Source organism: Lissotriton vulgaris, chromosome 12, assembly GCF_964263255.1.
Source record: "Lissotriton vulgaris chromosome 12, aLisVul1.2, whole genome shotgun sequence".
Classification (NCBI taxonomy): Eukaryota; Metazoa; Chordata; class Amphibia; order Caudata; family Salamandridae; genus Lissotriton; species Lissotriton vulgaris.
The window spans coordinates 166,600,232-166,625,130 of NC_141700.1; the positions used below are offsets into that span (position 1 = coordinate 166,600,232).

Genomic DNA, 24,899 nt, shown 5'->3' on the forward strand with positions numbered 1-24,899 from the left:
CCTGATCCCAGTTGCCACATTTAAACACCTCAACACACTCCTTACAGAACTTGTATGGGGACACGGGCGCAGACGTATTGGCCTCGCTAAGCTGCAGCTCCCCTCAGGCTCCGGTGGTATGGGCCTCCCAGACTTTAGGGCATACAACTATGCGTGCCAGCTACAATGGCTAGCCTACTGGGTGGCGGGCCGCAACCTTCACGAGATCAACGTAACAGAGAGGGAACATGGAAGAGGGGACGTGCACAAGTTGCTCCTACCCCATTCGAACATACCGAGAGATGCCCCGCCACTCCTCCGGCTGGCGGTGACATATTGGCGGAAGGCAGTGAAATACACTTCCCCCGTGTCATCGTATGCCCCTACGATCCCGCTTCTGGGCATCCCGCTGGGCTCGGGCATGCTCACGACAAACAGGCTAACGCCGTGGCAGGACGCAGGTGTGACGCATGTGGGAGACCTATTCGTGGAGGGGCACCTACTGTCCTTTACGGATTTCAGGACTGTGCATAGCGTTCCTAGAGGCTCATTCCTTTTGCACGCAGGCCTTCGTCACTATATAACGCACACCTGGGCGCCTGATGGACAGGAGCCAACTACTAACCCCCTGATGACGATGCACTACCTTATGGGCACGGGCGGCCACTTAACCAAATGGCTCACGGCTAGCATAAAAACCGGAAGGGCGGTCCCGCTAACACCACTCAGAGCAGCATGGGAAGGGGACATTGGTAGGCCACTGCGAGACAATGAATGGGAACGCATCCTCCAGTTTCCCAAAAAGGTGGCCAGAAACCCCAAATACAAGTTTATCCAGCTGATGTTACTACATAGGGCCTACCTGACCCCGCATCGCCTACACATGATGTTCCCCGACGCAAGTAGCAACTGCCCCCGGTGCGACGCTGACGACGCATCACTGCTACATATGCTATGGCAATGCCCCAAGTTAGGCCATTACTGGGCCACCATCGCTGACACGCTTGAGAGTGCTGGCACCCTGTCCCAATCGCTCACCATAGAACATACACTATTAGGCCTGGGACCGTCGACACGCAGTAGGACCGTGGCGACACGTTTCACAGACCTAGCCCTATTACTAGCGAAGCGAGCAATCACAATGAGGTGGAAATCCCCCAGACCCCCTGACCCGGATTTATGGAAAGCAGAGGTAATAAGGTGGGGCAAGGCAGAAGGCGAGGCGCTGCAGCCAGAGGAACACAGAGGTCTCAGGAAAACACTGATCTCCCTAGACTGGTTCACTGTGCTGGGGACCTTTGGGGCTGGGGAGGAGGAGGGCGGAGGAGATACGGATACCTCAATACACACGGGCTGATTGGGCCCAACCCCTCAGGACATTCACGATATAAGGTGCACTGTGCTGAGGTACGGCGAACCCCGTACCATTGGGGATTCTATCCCAGCCTGCCCAAGTGTGTGGGGAAAAACGAACACCACAACAACAAAAAAAAATACACTGTACTATACGGAGCACCTAATGACCAGGATGTAAATATCGCAATTATACGCATGTTTGTAGAGTGCCGGGAGGGACCTTTGCGGGTGGGGGAGGGGGTGGGTAGGTTAAGGGACTGTTCAGTTGCAATGGTTCTGCACAAAACTGAAAAATCAATGATACTAAGCACCTGTAAATACTGAGCAGACATATGATTGTGACATTCTGATTATTGCTATGCCCAAATATGTATGTAACTGCTCCAATTACTATGCTAATAAACAGATTTTCAAAAAAAAATGTGTGCTTGATTGCCCATAAAACGACTGCTATCTGCAAAGTATTTGGTGCAGTGTGAAGTCTATGCTTTGTAGGGCTTTCATCACCTAAGGTGTCCTGGGTGTCTAGAGAACTTGGGCTCTCCGTGGAGGGGTTCTGCACAGGGTAGCGTCTGCTGCAGTCCTACCCATGTCTGGTTCATTGCCCACAAGAGGTCAGTTACCCGCGAAAGGCTCAATACAGGGCAAAGGCTGTCCATAGTAGGGTTTTTTTAACAGGGTTAACAGCAGGTTCTTGCCCACCCATGTCTGTTTGATTCCCCACATGTAGTCAACAATGCAAAAAGTATTCTTACAAGACAAAGTGAAGTTATAGTTGGTGAAAATATCAGTAAAAGCGTTGTATTGTAAAACAAAAAAAAACATAAATTCACCAGTTATAGTTCACTGAAGTAGACAAAACTCCCAAGCGACCCTACTCTGCTACAATGTAATTATTCACATGTGAGCCTTGCAAGAACACAAAGTGAAACTTAAAAAACAAACCAACCCTATGCTGACACTAAGTAACAATCTCATTCACAGATCTTGAAAAGCATTTCAATGACCCTGTGAAATTGCCCTAATCCACAACATAGTAACAATTTCCTACAGAGCCCAGAAGGCCAGCACCTGTGTGAAATTGATCTAAAGAAATCGAAACTTTAGTTTAAAAAACCCAAATAAGAAACATAATGAATCTATAATAAATCACAATGCAATGCTAGCAAACAGTGTTTTGCAATGCACTTATCTCTAGAATCAAGCAAAGAGGAAATGGTGTGTGGACTATTGCTATTTAAAGGTGGGGCAGTCTTTTATTTGTGTTGATAACTTCCTGCCCAAGGGAGCTAGATTATGAGAGTTGTAGTGTTCTTTTAAGTGTTGTACAAAATGAGCGAAGAAGAGAGACTGCCTAGTAGAGCCTCCGATTTTGAAATAAAATTCCAGAGACACCTAAATTCAATGCATATGGAAATTAGTAAAGGGCATAGAGTAAGAGATAGCTGGTTTCCAGAAGGGAAGGGAGACATTGAAAGAGAATTAAAAAAAAGATTTCACTGGAGAAATGAAGCAACGGTTTGAACATAAAAAGAAGCCATCAGAGTAGTGCCAGGAAAGACCAAAGTAAACATAAAAGACTAATATGAAAGCAAGGACTGAAGATGGTGAAGGTGTAGAGTAACTTGTGAAGGAACAGCCGCACAAGCATCTAGCGGAAGACATGTCCCTCCTCTGCAGTATTTCCAGCTTGATTCCTTGTTTCTATCTGTGCCCATCCGTTTATTTTGTAGGCTTTGTATTTGACTAGTCACTAGATGTTGGAGCAATTTGCATTGGCGTAGTGTCACAAGTGCGTTATGCAGCACCTCTGTGCCTCACATTCCCTATTATTCACTCCTGACTGACATGACCTGCTTCCTTGCTCAGGAGACTCATGCGTCACTTGAAAGGTTGTTTCCTAGCAGAGCACTCACTTTGTTGGATGTTGAGGTGCACGCCAAGTGGAGCCCCTTTCACCAAGAGAGCTTCCCGTCTCCATTGCCAGGCCATGGTCTTTTTTAAATATTTTTTTATATTTTTATTGGGATTTGTCGGTGCATTACAGAGAAACATTAAAATTCATTTAATCAGAGCATTATATATAAAACCGAAGCAACAGGCACAATAAATATGATCATTGATAAATAAATAAATAAAGATTAGGGACAATACAATTGATCTTAACCAGCATTGATGGTATCCTGAAACATTTTAAAACTCATTGCTGTCTAAAGTAGCTTTGCCTCCCTCCATTTTGTAATAGGGGCCCAGATACCTCTTCCAAAATCCCGAGTTTTCACACCCTTCTGTTCATATAGACAGGACTCCATATTATGTATTCCGAGAAATCTGGAAAGCCACATTTGAAAGGATGGAGCCACAGAATCTTTCCAACCCGCTGATATTAAAATCCGAAGCACTGCCACTGAGATAAAAACCAGGGCCTTCTCTTCTTTTCCCAGCTTCAAGTTTGAATCTGTACCCAGTAACATCAGGGTAGGGGATAGATCGATCTTATGACCTAGCAGCCCCTCCCAGAATTTCTCTATCTCAGACCTAACTGGGGCAAGCAAAACTACAGTTGAAAAACATATGCAGTAGATCTGCTTGTCCAACCCTACATCTGGGACATCTATCATCTTTAAACTAATGCAAAGCTCCCCCCACTCGGAAGGAGACACCCTGTTGCACAGCATGAAACATAGACTATGAGTCTATAGACAGTTCATCAAAATTCATTCCATCTCATGTTGGGGTTCCAAAATGTTTAATGTTTCATCAAAAGTTCAAAATAATTCAAAGTTCAAGTATTTCATCCAACGTCAACATAATCCAATCATATAACTTCCCCAATGCATTTCGGGCTGATGACTGAGCCCTTCCTCAGGGGGTTACTCTACAAAAAAGGAACAAATCATAGTATCACTATATCAGTCTCAACTTGTATCTATACAGTTACCCAGTAAAATCATTAACTGCATGAAACCAAGATTACATGAAAGGCAGTGTGTTCAAAACTGAGATTATCTCACCAATGTAATGAACAAACTCTTAAAAAACCGAGTAAACAATTAACTCCATGTGTGAATCCAAAACGTGCCTAAAAGATATCCATGCATGACTTGTAAAGACTTGCGTGAAGTTTATCCCGCTCACCAAACCGTGCAACATCTACAATACCGGTATAAAACAATAACGCTCACGTGAGACCCATACTCACGGCTTGTTTTAGCGGTGTGCATCGCGTTATCTAAAGAGGTAAAAGAGCGTGTCAAAATTCGAGCAGGACAGAAGTGCCGAGAATATATCGCGGTCCCGGATGACGGGGTACTTACATGAAACGGGACTGTAACGGCGTGTAGTCGCCTCAGTGTCGGGAACCCCGGGGGTGTGTTTGCTCGTCAGCGCTTATACCACGGTGTGTTAGTATGTGGAAATGAAAAACGGACTCTCGTTCGAAAAAGTGAAAACGGGCTGGAATGAAAAAGTGTGGCCATATTGGATAAGGCAGTAAAGGAAAAAATAGTGCATCGAATAGAGTGTCAAGATTAGTGTGAAATGCGTGTGAACCCATAACTAGGTACAATCGTTCATCATTTAGATACAACAACACTGTTGGAGACCTATGTAAAGTTAAACAATGACATTACAGATAACACAAAAATTCAATCCGGTCATTGAGACCGTGTGGCTGCATCGTTGCCAGGTAGCGAATCCAGAAATTCTCTCTTTTGAGTAAAGTTTGTTTGTTATTGTGGGTGGGGTTGATTTGTTCTAATACCAAATATTTTAATTGGGCTACTGAGTGTTTTTGTTCAATGAAATGTGAAGCAACGGTAGATTTCAGGTTCCCCGTCCTGATGTTGCTTTTATGTTCAAGTAAACGAGTCCTGATCTTCCTTTCTGTGTGGCCAATGTAACACTTGCCACACGGGCATTTAAGCATGTATATTAGATTAGCTGAGTTGCAAGTGGCATTCACTTTCAATTTTACCGGATGACCTTTCATGGGATGGCTGACAACATTGCCTGGAATACAGTTATTGCAGTTGCTGCAATTATAACAAGGTCGTAGACCTTTATATGTTGTTGGTTCACTTTGCTTGTTAGTGTTCTTCAAGATTTCTTTAAGGTTGCGTCCCCTGGTGTACGCAAACATTGGAGGTTCAGTGAAGATTCCTTGGAAGTCTGGCTCCAGACTCAACAATGGCCAGTGTTTGAGAATTATGTTCTTGAACCGGTTGCTCAGGATGCTATATTTAGAGACCACCACCATTCTGTCATTCACTGGTTTGACTGTGGTTTGCAACAGTTGCTCTCGTTTCATACCTCCAATGAGGTTAACTGCTGCATCTAAAGTTTGTTGTGGGTAACCACGGTTTTTAAACCTTTCAACCATATTGTTGACTTCCAGTTGACATCTTTCCTCCGAGGACACTATCCGTTTAACCCGCATCAGTTGGGATAATGGTAAATTACGTTTCAATCCAGGTCTGTGAAAACTCTGATGGTGCAACAGTGAGTTCCTGTCTGTGGGTTTTCGAAAGATAGTAGTATTCCACTTTCCATTGTCAGATTGTATCTCAACATCTAAAAAATGTATACATGCTTTATTCATGTTCCAAGTGAATTGGATTCGTTCGTTGATCCCATTCCAAGAGGTTAGAAAGTCTGTTAGTTCCAACTCTGTTCCTTTCCATAAGATGAAGATATCATCTATAAATCGCAAGAAAAGTTTGCCATGTTCGAGCCACGAGCTGTGGTTCAGGATGTGTGTTTCTTCAAACGCTTTCATTACAATGTTCGCGTAGGACGGCGCTGCACAATTTCCCATGGCTGTTCCATTCAACTGGTGAAACCATTGATTGAACACCGTGAAATAACTGTGAAACAGTGTAAAAATCATGAGTTCCATGATTAGTGTTTTCATGTCAGAATCCAAATCAGAGTTCGCCAATTCATGTTCAATGGCTGCTATGCCCATGTCATGTGGTATTGATGTGTAGAGTGAACAGACGTCCACCGTACACATCACTAAGTTTTCATCCACTGATGTTCTGGTAACTTCTTCCAACTTGACAAGGAAATCCGTTGTATCCCTGATGTGTGATCTGGTGTTAAGCACAAAAGGCTGGAGATATCTGTCCAGAAATTTGCCAATGTGTTCATGCATGGATCCCTTGGTGGATACTATCGGCCTGAATGGTGGTCTGGTAGGATGCTTGTGCATCTTAGGCAACATGTACAGAGTCGGTGGTTTAGGATTCTCTGGTGTCAGGTATCGTCGTGTTCGATCATTAATAGTCCCATTCTCAAATGATTGTTTGATGATCTCAAGTAGTACTGTTAAGAATTCACCTGTTGGGTCAGCCCTCAGGGGGGCATAGGTGTTCGTGTCACTGGTATGTGCCACAACTTCTTCTTCGTAGAATTTAGCGTCCATGATGACTAGGGCGCCACCTTTATCTGCTGTCTGACAGACTATCGTAGGATTGTTGGCAATCTTTTGTAGAGTGTTCTTCTCAGCATTCGTTATGTTCTTACGTCTTGCCTTGGCTTGAAATGGCATCTTCAGTAAATCAATTTTAACCATATTCTCAAACATGTCAATGATCTTGTGGCTTACTGGAGCCATGAACGTGCTGCGTGGTCTAAGCCCTCGTAACAGGTCATCATCTGTGTCTGGTGGTGATACTGTGTTTTGAAAATAATGTGGCAATCTGATGTTTCGAACCAATTTAAACGTGCTCACCTCTAGTTCTAGCGTGTTAGTTTTGGTTGTTGGTACAAATGTCTGCCCTTTCTGTAATACTTGTAATTCTTCCTGTGACAAAACGGTAGAGGAAATGTTGATGACCAGATTGTCATGGGTGCTCACCTGCGACGGTAAGGTTTCTTGACTTTTGGCTGTTCTTTTTCTACCTCTTTTACCTCTTTAGATAACGCGATGCACACCGCTAAAACAAGCCGTGAGTATGGGTCTCACGTGAGCGTTATTGTTTTATACCGGTATTGTAGATGTTGCACGGTTTGGTGAGCGGGATAAACTTCACGCAAGTCTTTACAAGTCATGCATGGATATCTTTTAGGCACGTTTTGGATTCACACATGGAGTTAATTGTTTACTCGGTTTTTTAAGAGTTTGTTCATTACATTGGTGAGATAATCTCAGTTTTGAACACACTGCCTTTCATGTAATCTTGGTTTCATGCAGTTAATGATTTTACTGGGTAACTGTATAGATACAAGTTGAGACTGATATAGTGATACTATGATTTGTTCCTTTTTGGTAGAGTAACCCCCTGAGGAAGGGCTCAGTCATCAGCCCGAAATGCATTGGGGAAGTTATATGATTGGATTATGTTGACGTTGGATGAAATACTTGAACTTTGAATTATTTTGAACTTTTGATGAAACATTAAACATTATGGAACCCCAACATGAGATGGAATGAATTTTGATGAACTGTCTATAGACTCATAGTCTATGTTTCATGCTGTGCAACAGGGTGTCTCCTTCCGAGTGGGGGGAGCTTTGCATTAGTTTACAGTTGACCGCTGTGAGGCACAGACAGCAGTAGATCCTGTTGGCACGCTACAAATCCACACTGCGATAAAACTATTGAACTATCCAGCTGTGCAGGTCCTTTCCTTATTGTTTTGATTCAACCCTTTCTGTCCCAGGACTTGGCACGCTCCTTGGTTTAAACATGAATTACGATAGTATATCCAGCATGACTGATTTGAAGGCAGACACCTTCCCCTTCTCGGCGGGGGACGCCGATAAAATTTATGGCATGATCCAGGAAGAAGTTACGGCTGCTGCCAACACTCGCAGCCCCGAGAGCAATTTAAAACAACTACTCTACTTATTAAAAAAGGAATGCAACCAGAAATTACATGCATGCACACTCGTGCGGTACCATCGAGCCCAGCGGATCCCACGGGGCCTACGGGTCCCCCTAAAACCACTTTTGTGTAAAAATAATGCGAAGTTTGTTGAGCGGTGGTTCGCTATCCTCAACAAATGTTCGCTAGATTTAATACGGTTGATAGTGGAGGAACTATCCAAATCTATTGAGGAATTAGCTAAAGAGATCAAGACCATAAGGACGGAACTGGACGAGGCCATGGATCCCATCGAATTGGCTACATTGTTGGAAGATGTGAATACTCAACTCGAAAAACACTCATGAGAAACTCAAGAACGGAAGTTACGCAAATATAAGAGGGACACCATTGATTATAAGCTCGGCGAGGTGTACACTTGGGCAGAAGTGTACGCCCGCCGACGCCCTAATCGTGCCTACAATCCCTACTCTGGGAATGAAACATCCTCTTCAGACGGCGACAGCAGAACAACCAAAACTACCAGGGTCACAACAACAGTGACACCAACTGAACAGCAACCAAGCACTTCTACATCCACGGTGCATTTTTTAGAGGAGGGTGAAAACCAACCTACCGACCCAGGCGGGGCAAAACCCGCAGAGGTAGAAAAAGAACAGCCAAAAGTCAAGAAACCTTACCGTCGCAGGTGAGCACCCATGACAATCTGGTCATCAACATTTCCTCTACCGTTTTGTCACAGGAAGAATTACAAGTATTACAGAAAGGGCAGACATTTGTACCAACAACCAAAACTAACACGCTAGAACTAGAGGTGAGCACGTTTAAATTGGTTCGAAACATCAGATTGCGACATTATTTTCAAAACACAGTATCACCACCAGACACAGATGATGACCTGTTACGAGGGTTTAGACCACGCAGCACGTTCATGGCTCCAGTAAGCCACAAGATCATTGACATGTTTGAGAATATGTTTAAAATTGATTTACTGAAGATGCCATTTCAAGCCAAGGCAAGACGTGAGAACCTAACGAATGCTGAGAAGAACACTCTACAAAAGATTGCCAACAATCCTACGATAGTCTGTCAGACAGCAGATAAAGGTGGCGCCCTAGTCATCATGGACGCTAAATTCTACGAAGAAGAAGTTGTGGCACATACCAGTGACACGAACACCTATGCCCCCCTGAGGGCTGACCCAACAGGTGAATTCTTAACAGTACTACTTGAGATCATCAAACAATCATTTGAGAATGGGACTATTAACGATCGAACACGACGATACCTGACACCAGAGAATCCTAAACCACCGACTCTGTACATGTTGCCTAAGATGCACAAGCATCCTACCAGACCACCATTCAGGCCGATAGTATCCACCAAGGGATCCATGCATGAACACATTGGCAAATTTCTGGACAGATATCTCCAGCCTTTTGTGCTTAACACCAGATCACACATCAGGGATACAACGGATTTCCTTGTCAAGTTGGAAGAAGTTACCAGAACATCAGTGGATGAAAACTTAGTGATGTGTACGGTGGACGTCTGTTCACTCTACACATCAATACCACATGACATGGGCATAGCAGCCATTGAACATGAATTGGCGAACTCTGATTTGGATTCTGACATGAAAACCCTAATCATGGAACTCATGATTTTTACACTGTTTCACAGTTATTTCACGGTGTTCAATCAATGGTTTCACCAGTTGAATGGAACAGCCATGGGAAATTGTGCAGCGCCGTCCTACGCGAACATTGTAATGAAAGCGTTTGAAGAAACACACATCCTGAACCACAGCTCGTGGCTCGAACATGGCAAACTTTTCTTGCGATTTATAGATGATATCTTCATCTTATGGAAAGGAACAGAGTTGGAACTAACAGACTTTCTAACCTCTTGGAATGGGATCAACGAACGAATCCAATTCACTTGGAACATGAATAAAGCATGTATACATTTTTTAGATGTTGAGATACAATCTGACAATGGAAAGTGGAATACTACTATCTTTCGAAAACCCACAGACAGGAACTCACTGTTGCACCATCAGAGTTTTCACAGACCTGGATTGAAACGTAATTTACCATTATCCCAACTGATGCGGGTTAAACGGATAGTGTCCTCGGAGGAAAGATGTCAACTGGAAGTCAACAATATGGTTGAAAGGTTTAAAAACCGTGGTTACCCACAACAAACTTTAGATGCAGCAGTTAACCTCATTGGAGGTATGAAACGAGAGCAACTGTTGCAAACCACAGTCAAACCAGTGAATGACAGAATGGTGGTGGTCTCTAAATATAGCATCCTGAGCAACCGGTTGAAGAACATAATTCCCAAACACTGGCCATTGTTGAGTCTGGAGCCAGACTTCCAAGGAATCTTCACTGAACCTCCAATGTTTGCGTACACCAGGGGACGCAACCTTAAAGAAATCTTGAAGAACACTAACAAGCAAAGTGAACCAACAACATATAAAGGTCTACGACCTTGTTATAATTGCAGCAACTGCAATAACTGTATTCCAGGCAATGTTGTCAGCCATCCCATGAAAGGTCATCCGGTAAAATTGAAAGTGAATGCCACTTGCAACTCAGCTAATCTAATATACATGCTTAAATGCCCGTGTGGCAAGTGTTACATTGGTCACACAGAAAGGAAGATCAGGACTCGTTTACTTGAACATAAAAGCAACATCAGGACGGGGAACCTGAAATCTACCGTTGCTTCACATTTCATTGAACAAAAACACTCAGTAGCCCAATTAAAATATTTGGTATTAGAACAAATCAACCCCACCCACAATAACAAACAAACTTTACTCAAAAGAGAGAATTTCTGGATTCGCTACCTGGCAACGATGCAGCCACACGGTCTCAATGACCGGATTGAATTTTTGTGTTATCTGTAATGTCATTGTTTAACTTTACATATGTCTCCAACAGTGTTGTTGTATCTAAATGATGAATGATTGTACCTAGTTATGGGTTCACACGCATTTCACACTAATCTTGACACTCTATTCGATGCACTATTTTTTCCTTTACTGCCTTATCCAATATGGCCACACTTTTTCATTCCAGCCCGTTTTCACTTTTTCGAACGAGAGTCCGTTTTTCATTTCCACATACTAACACACCGTGGTATAAGCGCTGAGGAGCAAACACACCCCCGGGGTTCCAGACACTGAGGCGACTACACGCCGTTACAGTACCGTTTCATGTAAGTACCCCGTCATCGGGGACCGCGATATATTCTCGGCACTTCTGTCCTTCTCGAATTTTGACACGCTCTTTTACCTCTTTAGATAACGCGATGCACACCGCTAAAACAAGCCGTGAGTATGGGTCTCACGTGAGCGTTATTGTTTTATACCGGTATTGTAGATGTTGCACGGTTTGGTGAGCGGGATAAACTTCACGCAAGTCTTTACAAGTCATGCATGGATATCTTTTAGGCACGTTTTGGATTCACACATGGAGTTAATTGTTTACTCGGTTTTTTAAGAGTTTGTTCATTACATTGGTGAGATAATCTCAGTTTTGAACACACTGCCTTTCATGTAATCTTGGTTTCATGCAGTTAATGATTTTACTGGGTAACTGTATAGATACAAGTTGAGACTGAAATAGTGATACTATGATTTGTTCCTTTTTTGTAGAGTAACCCCCTGAGGAAGGGCTCAGTCATCAGCCCGAAATGCATTGGGGAAGTTATATGATTGGATTATGTTGACGTTGGATGAAATACTTGAACTTTGAATTATTTTGAACTTTTGATGAAACATTAAACATTTTGGAACCCCAACATGAGATGGAATGAATTTTGATGAACTGTCTATAGACTCATAGTCTATGTTTCATGCTGTGCAACAGGGTGTCTCCTTCCGAGTGGGGGGAGCTTTGCATTAGTTTACAGTTGACCGCTGTGAGGCACAGACAGCGTTAGATCCTGTTGGCACGCTACAAATCCACACTGCGATAAAACTATTGAACTATCCAGCTGTGCAGGTCCTTTCCTTATTGTTTTGACATCTATCATCTTCCCTGACCCCCCCAAGCAAATAATTTAGCCGGCGTATAATAGAGGTTAAACACTGTTTATAGTGCTGGGCCCGCAGGTTTGAGGCCCGAAAAATCTTTTTATTCAAATATAGAGCAAGGTCGACATCAACATCGGGATTCCCCAGTTTCATGGCCCAGGCTGATTCTATCTTTTCCAAGTCATCTTGAATTCCTATAAGAAGAAGATTATATATAATCTTTATCTCCTTACAGCCCTTAGCCAGCAATTCCAGTAGGGGGATATTAGCCGGAGGCGACGGTTTGGGTCTTAACGCCTTCAAGGACCGTATAATTTGGCCATACAAGAACCAATGGTTAGATGGAATTCCAAATCTATACTGCAGGGCATCAAAGCTCACTACCCCATCTCCCTCCATAATATCCCCCAGTGTCTTAATCCCCAACCCCCTCTAATCCTTCAAGGTCCTATCTACACCCAGCTGTGTGAAAAGGCTTGAGTTACATATATGTAGATATGGGTTAACCTTGGAAATGTTAAAAGCCTTTGCGCAAGCTTTCCAAACACGCCACGCCCCATCCAAAACCTTGAATCTAGCCTTCTTATAAAATCTCCGGTCAACTTCACATAACAATAAGCCTAGAGCCTTTCTACCTAACAACAACTCGAAAATAGATGGAGGTGTCTGAACATCAATGCTTGCATCACCAGTGCTCGTCTCAGAATGGAAAAGAACCGACATTTGAGTTAGAACACAGGACCAGTGATATAATCTTAAATTTGGTAAGGCCAGTCCGCCCTTTTCCCTAGGAAGTGACAACAGATTTGTAGAACGCCTGACCTTCCCATACTGCCAGATAAATCTGATGAAGACAGATTCCAACTTTTTAATTATTTTCTCCTCGAGAAATAATGGTATGGCCCGAAAGAGGTACAATATCTTGGGAAACATCGTCATTTTTAATGCGTTCACCCTCTCTATCAAAGATAGATGTAGCACGTCTATTCTTCTCAGCTCAGCCTCTGTAGAATTGATAAGCGGGATATAATTTTCTTCTACTATTTTATCTACTGAGGCATTAATTTTCACACCTAGATAAGTAGCTGCATCCACAAATCTAGAGTCTGATTTAATTATATTTTTAGTGCAGATTATCTGAGTTTTTGCTTCGTTTAGTAAGTACCCAGATCGATGACCGAATCGCTTTGCGAGTTTGGCCAATACAGACATCGCCTGCTGAGGATCAGTCGTAAAAACCGCGAGATCATCCGCGTAAGCCAGTATTTTATTTTCGTAGCCATTAAAGACCACAGGCCTAGTCCTGGGACATCCTAATATTTCCTGGATGAAAGGGCTAATATAAAGAGAGAAAAGGATCGGGGAGCAGGGGCACCCTTGGCGCGTTCCTCTCTTTATAGTAATTAATTCAGACTTCTCACCCATGACCGTCACTCTTGCTACAGGGTCTGAATACATAGCCTTGAGGGTTCTGATGGTTTTAACCCCAAAACCTCTCCCTACCAAGATACCCCAGAGAAAGCTCCAAACCAAACGGTCGAAAGCCTTCTCTGCGTCGAGCAGGATCATGGCCATCTCCCCCCACCGTGGCAGCATGGGCATCAAACAAAGCTATAGCCCTCCTTGTATGATCCGTCGTTCCAGGCCCAGGAACAAACCCATGCTGCCAGGGTGAGACAAGACCGCCAATGATCCTGCCCAATCTTCTAGCCCAGATCTTAGAGTACAGCTTGGTGTCCGTATTAATCAAAGATATTGGTCGATACGATCCTGGGTTCACGCTTGGTTTCCCCTTCTTGTGGAATATTATTATATTGGTTTCTCTCCACGAGTCCGGAATCACCCCTGAACACAGTATCCCATTAAAGAGATCCACTAGAAGCGGGTTGATCCCTGATTCAATACATTTGTAGACCTCCAAGGGGATTCCGTCTGGTGACGCCTTTACCGAGGCTAGTGCCTGTATTGCGGCCGAACGTCCAACTCAGTTATATTCTTATCCAGTTCCTCTCTTGCTTAGTCATCTAACCGCGGGCCATTATCCCCACATTCTTCCCCCTGACCTCCATCCTGCTCTTCCTCATCATACAATCTATGATAAAAGTTTCTAAACACTTGTAAAATTTCCTTGGCCTCAGTATACTCCTTACCGCCTTCAGCTGGTGATTACATTTTCAGACTTTTCCTGTCTTAAACGTAGTGCTAGGGCTCTACCTGCATGCTCACCAGTTTCGTACCGCTTAGCTCTGGATGCTTGAAACTCCCCAATCGCCTTCTGAGTGACCACTTTCTGCAGCCAGGCCATGGTCAAAAGATTTTATTTGCACAATTTAATTAAAACCATTGGAAATACATATAAACCCTTAAAAGCATAAGTGTTCATAACATAGGTAACCAAGCATGTTGGCACTAAATAATAGCCCCTGCTATGCTGCTTTAAAAAAATAATCTTAATTTATCATGTTGTACACCATCATACATTGTGATATCTAAAATCACCAGTTACAACATTTAACAAGTAGTAGTCATTTACGTAAGGCGGGGAAATACATATCCATTTAGGTGAAGACAGGAGCGAAAATTAAGTCTGAATTATACATGATGTCTAGGCAGCCCGTAGATTGTTTTTTCATTATCGTTGTAGGTGACTTTTATTTTACACTGAACAACCACCACCAACCGCTCCAACCCTGAGGGCAAAATGCTTCCATATCCTTTGACAAGCAGTGACAATTCCTTTAATAAGTGGCATTCCTCGTGCCGTTCATTCATCACTTGCAATAAGTACCCCTTGCTCTGAGTCTGTTGCGTTCTGATTATTGTCTGCGTCTTCAATATTCGTCATGTTGTTCAAGTATGCTCGATATGGCCCCCATATATCACGCGGCCTGCTTCGCACTGGTATGAGAGCATTATAGGTGTCCGCTTGAGTGTTACTGTGGGTCATGTCATTGTGCCGGTTGTATGACATTACAACACATGCTAATACATCGCATGACATTACATTGCGATTTTTACAACGCAAGTCGTTACAAAAACTTGCGTTGGAGGGCGCTGGACTTAGGAGTAGTATAATTTACTATTCCAACTCCAGTCTACATACAGTAGGGAAGATGTTGGATAGTAAATTACACTATTCCTGGTCCTAGAGCGCCATCCAGCGCAAGTCGTTGTAACGACCTGCGTTCTAAAAACCGCGATGTAATGGCATCGCGATGTAACGACCACGTTGTAAATGGCATTTTCCCATTCTGCCATTCCAGTATTGTTGGCAAGGGACCACTGGCTGTGCTGCTTTTGCCACTCCATTCGCTGACCACCGTGCAGGCCTGTGTAAATGAGGTTCGTATGTGACTCGATTGGAGCCACAAACTCCACGATGAAGCAGAGAGGTTACTCTTGCATTTCCGCTGACCTGTTTGAACAAGATCCAGCTGGCTAAGCAGTAGTCTGAATGGGGTCCCCATCCTGTGTTCAACAGAGCAAGATGAGCTGCAGTCCCATCCCTTTCTAGTGTATTGAAAGGAGAGATCCGCCATATTCTACTTTACCACGCCTGGGAGCAAAACCCCTGACAGAGGCTCGGCTTTGCCGCTGAATACATAATGCACATTTGGATCTTTCCTATTCCTGTCGGCACCCACACAAGCAAAGTCGAAGCCAATTGGTCTCATCAATGCGAGATATATTGGCTTTGTCAATGTTTTTTAGCCATGCGATACATCAGTGCTGGCTGCTGGGCTGTATGGCTGAAATGAAAAAATAAAAGCGCTATGACTCGGTCAACGCTGGCCGCATTATAGCGATTTCTTTCCCCCTTACTGTCAGCCATGTTATGCTGCAGCTGTGCTGCTGTGCAACATGGCTAAAAAAATTGGCAAAGTCAATAGATCTCACATAGGCAAGACCCGTTATTGGCCTTGCCAGTGCTTGTTTGCACGATGCAAAACGATGATGTCACACAAGTGTCTTACACCTCAGCATCCATCGTGAAAGTATACAAAAACAATGCTTTTAATATTGTAAACATGCCTAGTTTCTGCTGTTGACTTTCCCAGTGCTGGCAATTTTTCAAAGCATCCAGTATTGGCAAAGTAAATGGAGTCTACCACCATGGAGTTGGAGAGGGGCGGTGAGGAACGGAGAAAATATGAATAAAGGGACACAGGAAAGCATAGCTGGTTAACATCCAGGGCGACACCAAGGCTGCCGTCCGGCATCTGGTGTGTAAAGGCAGGGGCTGGCGCTGAAGAGCAATACATGCACACACAGGGAGTGCTACAGAATAAATTACATTTTAAAAAACGTTCCAGTTCCAGCACATCAGTAGTGGAAGATAATCCCTGTCCAATCAAAAGCGAAGACAAACAAGATGTGCTCCAAGGATCAGCCAAATACAGAATTGGGAGGAAAGACATGCAATAAAGAGCAGGGAACAGAGATTGACATGCAAGTCATCCAATCCCGAGCAAGCACTAATTCGAAACCCACTCTGTGCAGTATTGTATACAGTGCTGTTTGTGACAATCAGCTGGAGCCATCTGAAGAGACACCACAAAAACTGTTCCTAAGCATAATAATGACAGTATTAATGTTGTCCATGAATAAAGTAGGAGAAAAAATTCAATTTTTAGGGCCAATCTTAGAACAAAAAGTGAGACAAACAGCACTAAACGAACAGGGTAAATCAGGTGCAAATGACCCCTAATTTTACTTAAAACTAAAGCCTCCAAAAAACAGTGCACATTCATAAAGATGAGCATATGTTCGATCATAGAGTACAAAATTGGCCTGGTTTGCAACCTAATTGAAATTACATGTCACCATTTGTAGCAATGGTGAACATAAACAGACAAGTACGGTCACGGTCTGAGGCCAGATCACATTGGGAGGACTTTCATCTTGTAACTCTCAGTAAAGAGGGGTTCTTCCATTAAGCAATGTAATTTCCCTGCGGGTCCAGTCCTAATGATTACATCCCATCTGTGATTTCACACCATGAATGGAAGAGTAACTAATTCCACCAGTTCTATTTTTGTAGTTTGCTTTTGCAGCAAATAACTCAATGTCTGCCTTTTGTGTTGAAGCCAATTGCATTATTGGTGCTCTCTGCACTGGCGTTATTTAAATTTGCACTGGACCAGTATATAACTCTGATCATGGACATATTTGCATGTACGTTGACCGCAGGCCATTATTTGCCCTGACGTAGCAGTTGTGCTTTGCTCCAATTTCTGTGTGTAGCCAGTAGCTGCTGCTACTGGGCAGTAGTGATGGGGAGGAGGGGAGTTAAAAAAATTAAAAGAAAAATGCAATTACCTGCCGGACTCCGTCCACTTTGGTTTACGCAGGAAATAGGAAGCAACCAGGCTTCCAGACTCCCCTAGCCTATCACGATGCTGCTGTCACCAGCATGGCAGCGGCATTGTGATTGGTCTGGGCGCTTGGGTTCGTCCCTCAGACACAGAGTGGCATGCCGTGCATGTTCTCCACCCAGGCTGTGCATTACAACTGGGTGGATAAATGCCAAGTGCGCATGACTGCTTGGCCGGCCCAAGATGGCCGGCTAACCTGTCATGTGCACTTAGAAAGTGCCCACCACTCCTCCCCCTGCGCTGTAGCAGACCAGCCCCGCCCTGCACCTTCAGAGGCAGTAGTGAAAAATAAAATAATTATAACATGGTATTATTATCATTTAGTTTCCTGGTGGAGTGACGCTGCTCCGCCTTAATGAAGGGACCGCTGCTGTGTGTAGCCTCAGCTAATATTTTATTTAACTCTGTACTGCTCCTTACAGTCTGGTGCACAGGACTTTCAATTCTGTTTTCAGGGATTGGAGGCTCTTTTTACGCTAATAGCAAACTCTTTTTGTCTTTCCAGCTTCTATATTTGCAGAGAACTTTGTGCCAAAATGGCGAGGGGAGGAAGGCACCTTCTTTGGAATGTTCTCAATATTTTTTCCATCCGCTACAGGCATCTTGGCGGGAGCAAACATATCAGGGGACTTGAGGGTAAGCTTGACATTTCTTGCTTGGTGCTGCAGTGCCCCTTACCCTTTACCCATCACTATTCTCTCTTGAGATAATTCTTTCCCAAAATATAAAAAAGTGCAGTTCTTCAAATATTTCCAGATCTTTTCTGAAATGTTACTGTATGATTTTTCTTTATTGGTCATACTGTTTGATGATGTTGTGTGCTCTAGGCAAGTTATGTTTCTGAAGATGAGCACAGGAAAAGTTGTTAAGAAAGGAACATGAAAATTTAAAATAATCTCACCTGGAAAGTTTTATATTTTTTTGTGTGCTTGAGACACGGATGTCTCTCTATGCTTGTTGTTTATTGGTAAAATCAAAACATAAGAAAGGATTGAAACAATGAACCTGATTTAGAGTAGGGGAGGCAGATAATATTCATCAGGGTGACAGCGTAAATCATTGCCCCTCCCCCAAATCTAGAGATACCCACCAGCCCAACTGACATTTCTTAACATTGCCAGGATCTTGGACAACCGTCCAGTGAACTTTAACATAGTTTTACATTTTTCATTAACAAACTCCCGAAGCTAGAGTTACCCGAAAAAAGATAAGTAAAACTAATGGCTTGACACCAAGGGAGATATCTCTAGGGGTCATTTTTCAATTTTACTGTTCCTCACTACCAGGTGTTACCTGGTAGTGATTGACAGCATAAAAAAGTCACCAGACTGTCCACTTAAAATTGGGCATATTGTCAAATGACTAATCTCCTACAGCCTGTACTTTGAAGGCCAAAAAATGCTCCGTCGTCGATATACTGTTGGTCCGCCTCCCTCTTAATCCGGCAAGGTGAACCGTGAGGTTAGGGGAGAGGGTACCCCATCACCAGCCCATAATCTTTCTGGAAGTGCTAAATATTAGTAAACCATGTCTTATCAGCAATGGAAGCTGGCGACAACTGAAATGGAACTCGGACAAGACAGAGGTCCTCATTCTCGGCCCCACCCCCTCTGCCTGGGACGACTCCTGGTGGCCGACCGCACTGGGAGCCACACCTACACCAACTGACCATGCACGCAACCTGGGGTTCATCCTGGACTCATCGCTTTCCATGACCCAACAGGTCAACTCCGTCTCCTCCTCCTGCTTCAACACCCTCCGCATGCTTTGCAAGATCTACAGATGGATCCCCACTGGAACCAGAAGGACAGTCACCCAGACCCTCGTCAGCAGCAGACTGGACTACGGCAACTCCCTCTATGCAGGAACAACGGCCAAACTCCAGAAAAGACTACAACGCATACAGAACGCCTCCTCACACCTCATCCTTGACATCCCCCGCCGCATCCACATCACAGCTCACCTGAGAGACCTGAACTGGCTCCCAGTCAATAAGAGGATCACCTTCAAACTCCTCACCCACGCTCACAAAGCACTCCACAACACCGGACCAGTATACCTCAACAAACGACTCACCTTCTACACTCCGAACTGCGAGCTTCGCTCAGCTGGAATTGGAATTGGAATTGGAATGGGATTTGTAGAGCGCATGGCTGCCCGTGAGCGTCCCAGCGCTGACTGAAATCCTGTGGTCGAGTCAGGCGGAGGCAGGGAGAGGTCAGGGGAACAGCCATGTCTTCAAGGATTTGCGGAAGACAGGAGATTAGGTTGGGCACGAAGGTCCGGTGGGAGAGTATTCCACATCCTGGACGCCTGATAGGAGAACCGCCGACCTCCAGAGCGTGTTCTCTTAATCCTGGGTATTTGGGTGAGATGGGCGTTGGAGGAACGGAGGGTTCTGTTTGTGATATAGGGCATCACGAGATCTTTGAGAACGGGAGGGGCCTTTCCGTGAAGGATTCTGTGAGTTAGGCACATGGCCTTAAACTGCACCCTCTGCTCCACCGGAAGCCAATGGAGTTCTCTGATTGCAGGTTTGGTGGAACAACGATTTTTTGTGCCCGTGAGGATTCGGGCGGCCGCGTTTTGCACCACCTGTAACCTGGAGATGACTTTTTTTGGTGAACCGAGGTATAAGGCGTTGCCGTTGTCTAGTCTCGACAGTATAAGACCCTGTATAAGTAGTTTTTTTGACTGAAAAGGAAGCAGGGGGAGGATCTTGCGGGTAGAGTGTAATAGACCAAAGCATGTACCCGCAGTTTTTCTGGCCTGGGTATTGAGGGTTAGATTGTGATCCAGCCAGATCCCCAAGCTTTAAATATCAGTTTTGGGGGTTGGCGGGGGGTCCATGCTAGGGGGCCATAGAGACTCCGGGCGGAAGTGGGACTGGTTGCCCAATACCATTAGCTCAGTTTTGTCCCCATTGAGCTTTAAGTGGGAGTCGTTCATCCAGCTGACTATATCCCCCAGGCAGGAGTACAGATCAATGGTGGGGTTATCTGACTGGCTGAGGGAGACGACCAACTGAGTGTCGTCTGCGTAGGTCAGGAGTTTAATGCCATACGGGACAACAATTTGTTCCAGAGGTGCCATGTACACGTTGTAGAGTGTAGGGCTCAATGAAGAGCCCTGCGGCACTCCGCAATGTATCGGGGTTTCCCTGGAGATGCAGTCTCCCTCCGCCACCTGAAAGGAACGGTTGAGGAGGAAGGATTTAAGCCAGTCAAGGGCGGTCCCATAAATGCCAAGGTTTTCCAGTCGCTGAGCCAGGATGCTATGGTTGACGGTGTCGAATGCTGCGCTGAGGTCCAGGAGGATCACTGCCACTGATCCTCCTGCGTCAATGATCTTCTTGGCTTCTTCGACAACCGCCACCATCGCCGTTTATGTGCCCTGGCCCGGACGGAAACCGGTCTGGGATGTTTTAAGCAGCTCGTTGGACTCCAGGTAATTAGAAAGCTGGGAGTTGATGTATTTTTCAGCCAACTTGCTAATGCCAGGGAGGAGAGATATCGGCCTGAAGTTAGCCAGGATGTCCGGGTCAAGGTTTGGTTTTTTTATAAGGGCTTTCACCACCGCCTTCTTCCAGCTTGTGGGGACCGTTCCGGATTCGATGGAAGCGTTTAATAGGTTGGCCATTGGTGCTAAGATGATAGGGGCAACCTGTTTCAGGTGTCTCACTGGAGCTGGGTCGTGCGGAGATCCACTTTTGAGGGATTGTAGAATGGGTCCAAGGGTTTCCTCATTGATTAGATGAAACTTGCTTAACTCAGTATCCCTGTTCTGGCGCTGTAGAGAGAGAGGGAGGAAGGGATCCGCAGGAAGAAGGGAGGGAAGGTGTTGAAGAATGTTTTGTATTTTTGAGTCAAAAAAAGTGGCTAACTCGTTGCAGTGTTCGTTTGTAGGGTTGTGTGCAGCTGGGGGTATTGGCGTCTTTAGTAGTTTTTTCGCGATGAGAAACGTCTCTCTCGACGAACAAGCTGCCTCGCTGATTTTTTCATTGAAGAAGGAGATTTGCGCGTTTTTTAAAGCCTTTTTGTAATTGAGGATCGTCCGTCTATAATTAATTTTACTGTTGGGATCGAAGTCTTTCCTCCATACTCTTTCTGCTCTCTTACAAATTTTCTTTAGGAGGCGTATCTCCTGGGTAAACCATGGCGATGTAGCCTTTTTCCGCAGTTTCCGATGAGGTTTTTTGGGGAGAGCTATATCCAGAGACTTAGTGTCCCAGGATGAGAACTCAATGTCTGCTAAATAAGGATTCGAGCTGAGATGTGGGCTAGTGTCCTCAAGAGCTTGACTCCATTTGTCATAGTCTAGTTTCGCCCAGGGGCGGGATGGTCTGCCAGGTGCTTGGATTTGAGGCGGCTTGGACTGAATACGCCAGCTAAAGGGGATGAGCAGGTGGTCAGACCATGGCACAGGGATAGGTGACCCAGCCACGAGGTCAGGAAAGTTGCAAAAGATGGGATCGAGCAGGTGCCCCCGGTTATGGGTGGGGAGGGGATTCTGTAAGTGCAGTTGATGGACTGCCAGATCTTGGATCAGTTCTGTAGCTAGTTTGTCATTGCTATCTTCTATATGGACATTGAAGTCCCCTAAAATTAGGAAGTTAGGCCGTGTGCTGGACGTGGCCAAGGAGCATTCCAAGAGAGCTGACCTCGCCAATGTCCCATGCATCAACAGGACAAACTTTGGTGGCGGATCATTCTCCTACCTCGCCTCCAAGACATGGAACACCCTCCCCACCCACCTGCGACAGACCCAGGACCTGCTGACTTTCAGGAGACGTCTCAAGACCTGGCTGTTCGAGCTGTAGCTGCACCCCTTCTCCCCTCAGCGCCTTGACACCCTCATGGGTGATTAGTGCGCTATACAAATGACTGATTGATTGATTGAGGCAAGCGAACTGGCAGCGAGAGAAGCCAGGAATGCCTTTAGGCACCGTGCCAAATCTCTTAATCGTGGCTCGTTATAAACAGTGTTAATAACGAGCAGCAACAGAGAGCTCTGGAGTAGAAGCTGAAGGTAGTGCGAGTTTCTCAAAGTGCTTATCAATGGGTCAAAAAAGTGCAGACTGCCGACTCTAGCAAAATAAAAAAAAAGACTTGCATGCAATAAACAGTAAATTTAACACTGACATGCATTACATTACCGTTTTAAAGTTAATAAGTTTAAATTTAAAATGTTAATGTAATGCATGTCAGTTGTTTAATTACTGTGTATATAGCTTAAGTATTTTAAAAGAAAAACTCAATACTTACTTACCAACTGGCTGCACCTCCTCTGGTCCTGGTATTCTACTCCAGTTGTCCGAACGAGCTCCCCTAACCAATCAAGACGTTGCTCTCATGCTAATTGGTTGGAGCAAGCTGGCTCAGTGCTCTTTGAGGCACTGGGGGCCTGAGCCTGCTGCTCCACTCATGGCTAACACAGCTGGATTGGAGAGGTTTAAAGTGCGCATGTCAGGCTGGCCATCGCAAGCAGGCCGGCCAAAGTGCCATGCGCACTTTAAACTGGTGAAGCTAGCCATAACTCGGTCCTGCTGCCAATCAGCACCAATTGCCCCGCCCTCACACTCAGCTTGGACTGGCAGAGGAAAAAATAAAATGGTAATAAAGTCATTTTATTACCTTTTCATTTTTCACTTTTGCCATGCGTGCAGCGGGGGAGGGGTGATGCTCCTCCATCCAAATGGAGAAGCCGCCTCAGAATATCGGTAGGATATTTTTAACTGTATAGCAAAGTCTGCCCTTGAGGTGTGTAAAGTTTTTATCAGCTATCAGAAATAAGGGCAGAGCTGTGGGTAGAATGCAGAGTGCATTTTTGCCTCACACACATAATGTTTACCTCACTGATCTGGATCCTGTTCTTATCCATTAGTTTTTTTATCTGAGAAAGCCACCCTGCTTCAAGGAGGTCGAGTCGCCCTGGTGGCACTGTTGTACCAGGATGGGGAGAGGTTGCTGATGATGAAGCATGATACAAATATGTAAGGCTTCCTCTTCCCTGACCCTAAGGATGACCTTCCCCTTCCTTCGAACTTGTACAGGAATTCTGTGAACGTCCAAATTTGACTTCAATCTGTTTGTTCTGAGGTAGCAATTCTGCATTCTTCCTACAGCTGCTGCACTTATTTATGATAGCTGCATTTTCTTAGGAGGATGTGTGGCAATTTGATCTTCCCCTGTCCCTTGATTGTTAGAAGTAAAGTTTTTATCATGCATGCAAAGTTTCACATAAAGCCAAATTATTGCTTTATTTGTAGTTTCCTCTTTTAGGTCTAGTCTAAACACTTTTTGTGAACATCCCAACAACTTACAGGGGGCTTAGAGCCCACCCACTACTTACTCTTGGTTGGCTTTATTGTCACTCATACTTGCTTTGCTTTTTAGGTTTCGACCTGGCGAGGGCACGCAGTGCCCCTCCCAGATCGAAAACTTTTGTCAACAGTATGGATGTTCGGACCGCCTCTGTTTCCCATTGGCTAGCTCCATAAATGGAGGCTAGCCATTGGGAGACAGAGGCTGTCAATCACGCTTTCTCTTGGAAAACGCGATTCGGGGGCCTTTCTCTGGCTTTTTTTAAGTCCCGCCCCTTTGTCCCGGGCCGCGCTGTGATTGGCTGCCGGCTCGGGACACCCCCGTGACATCATTTCCCGGGCCGCGCTGTGATTGGCTGCCGGCCCGGGACCTGACTTGTTGCCGTCTGGAGCTTATCTGCGTTCCGAGAGGGGGAAAAACGACAACAGGAGGATTTGTCATTGGCCAGGCTTGTTCTAAATAGTTACTGAAGCTGATAGAGGTAAAATGTTAGTGTTTAAACCAACCTAATCTGCAAACGTAATCTTATGATTGGTAATTTTCTCCGTCAAAAAGTGCACCCTAAAATGCCTGACAGGATTTATAAATCGGGTTTGAGTATTTAAATTACATTAGTTTAACTGTGTGCGAAGACTTGCAGCAGCACATTTTGACAGAAGTAGCAGGAAAGCTTTCTGACAAGCTTTGTTTTCCGTACCGAGCAGCGAGAGATTAAAGATTTAACCAGGCTCTGAGGCGTCGAGAGCGACGATGCACGTGAAGCGTGCGGTGCGTCCTCCTCTCCTGAAGGAGGCAATACTGTTGTGTGGCCGCTCTGGCTTCTGTCAAGTCTCGCTGGCACCCATGTGCGTCTATCTGGCTCTGCACGACTGCCGGCTTCTTAGGCTGTGAGCGCCTCTGCACTTCGTTGGTTACCCGATGTGGAATGTTTGAAGAGATCGTCTAAGCCGCTCGCACCTCACCGGTCTCGCACTGTGTGGGCCAA

The 24,899-nt window shown here is 44.9% G+C and overlaps 1 protein-coding gene across 1 annotated transcript in view; it reads left to right on the forward strand.

Annotated features, from left to right (window-relative positions):
* SLC12A3 (solute carrier family 12 member 3) overlaps window positions 1–24,899 on the forward strand; it is a 231,757-nt gene that overhangs the window by 74,397 nt on the left and 132,461 nt on the right. Inside the window, exon 8 of the mRNA XM_086947698.1 lies at window positions 18,097–18,227. Coding sequence (XP_086803824.1) covers window positions 18,097–18,227 — 131 coding nt within the window. The remainder of the gene's footprint in view (window positions 1–18,096; window positions 18,228–24,899) is intronic.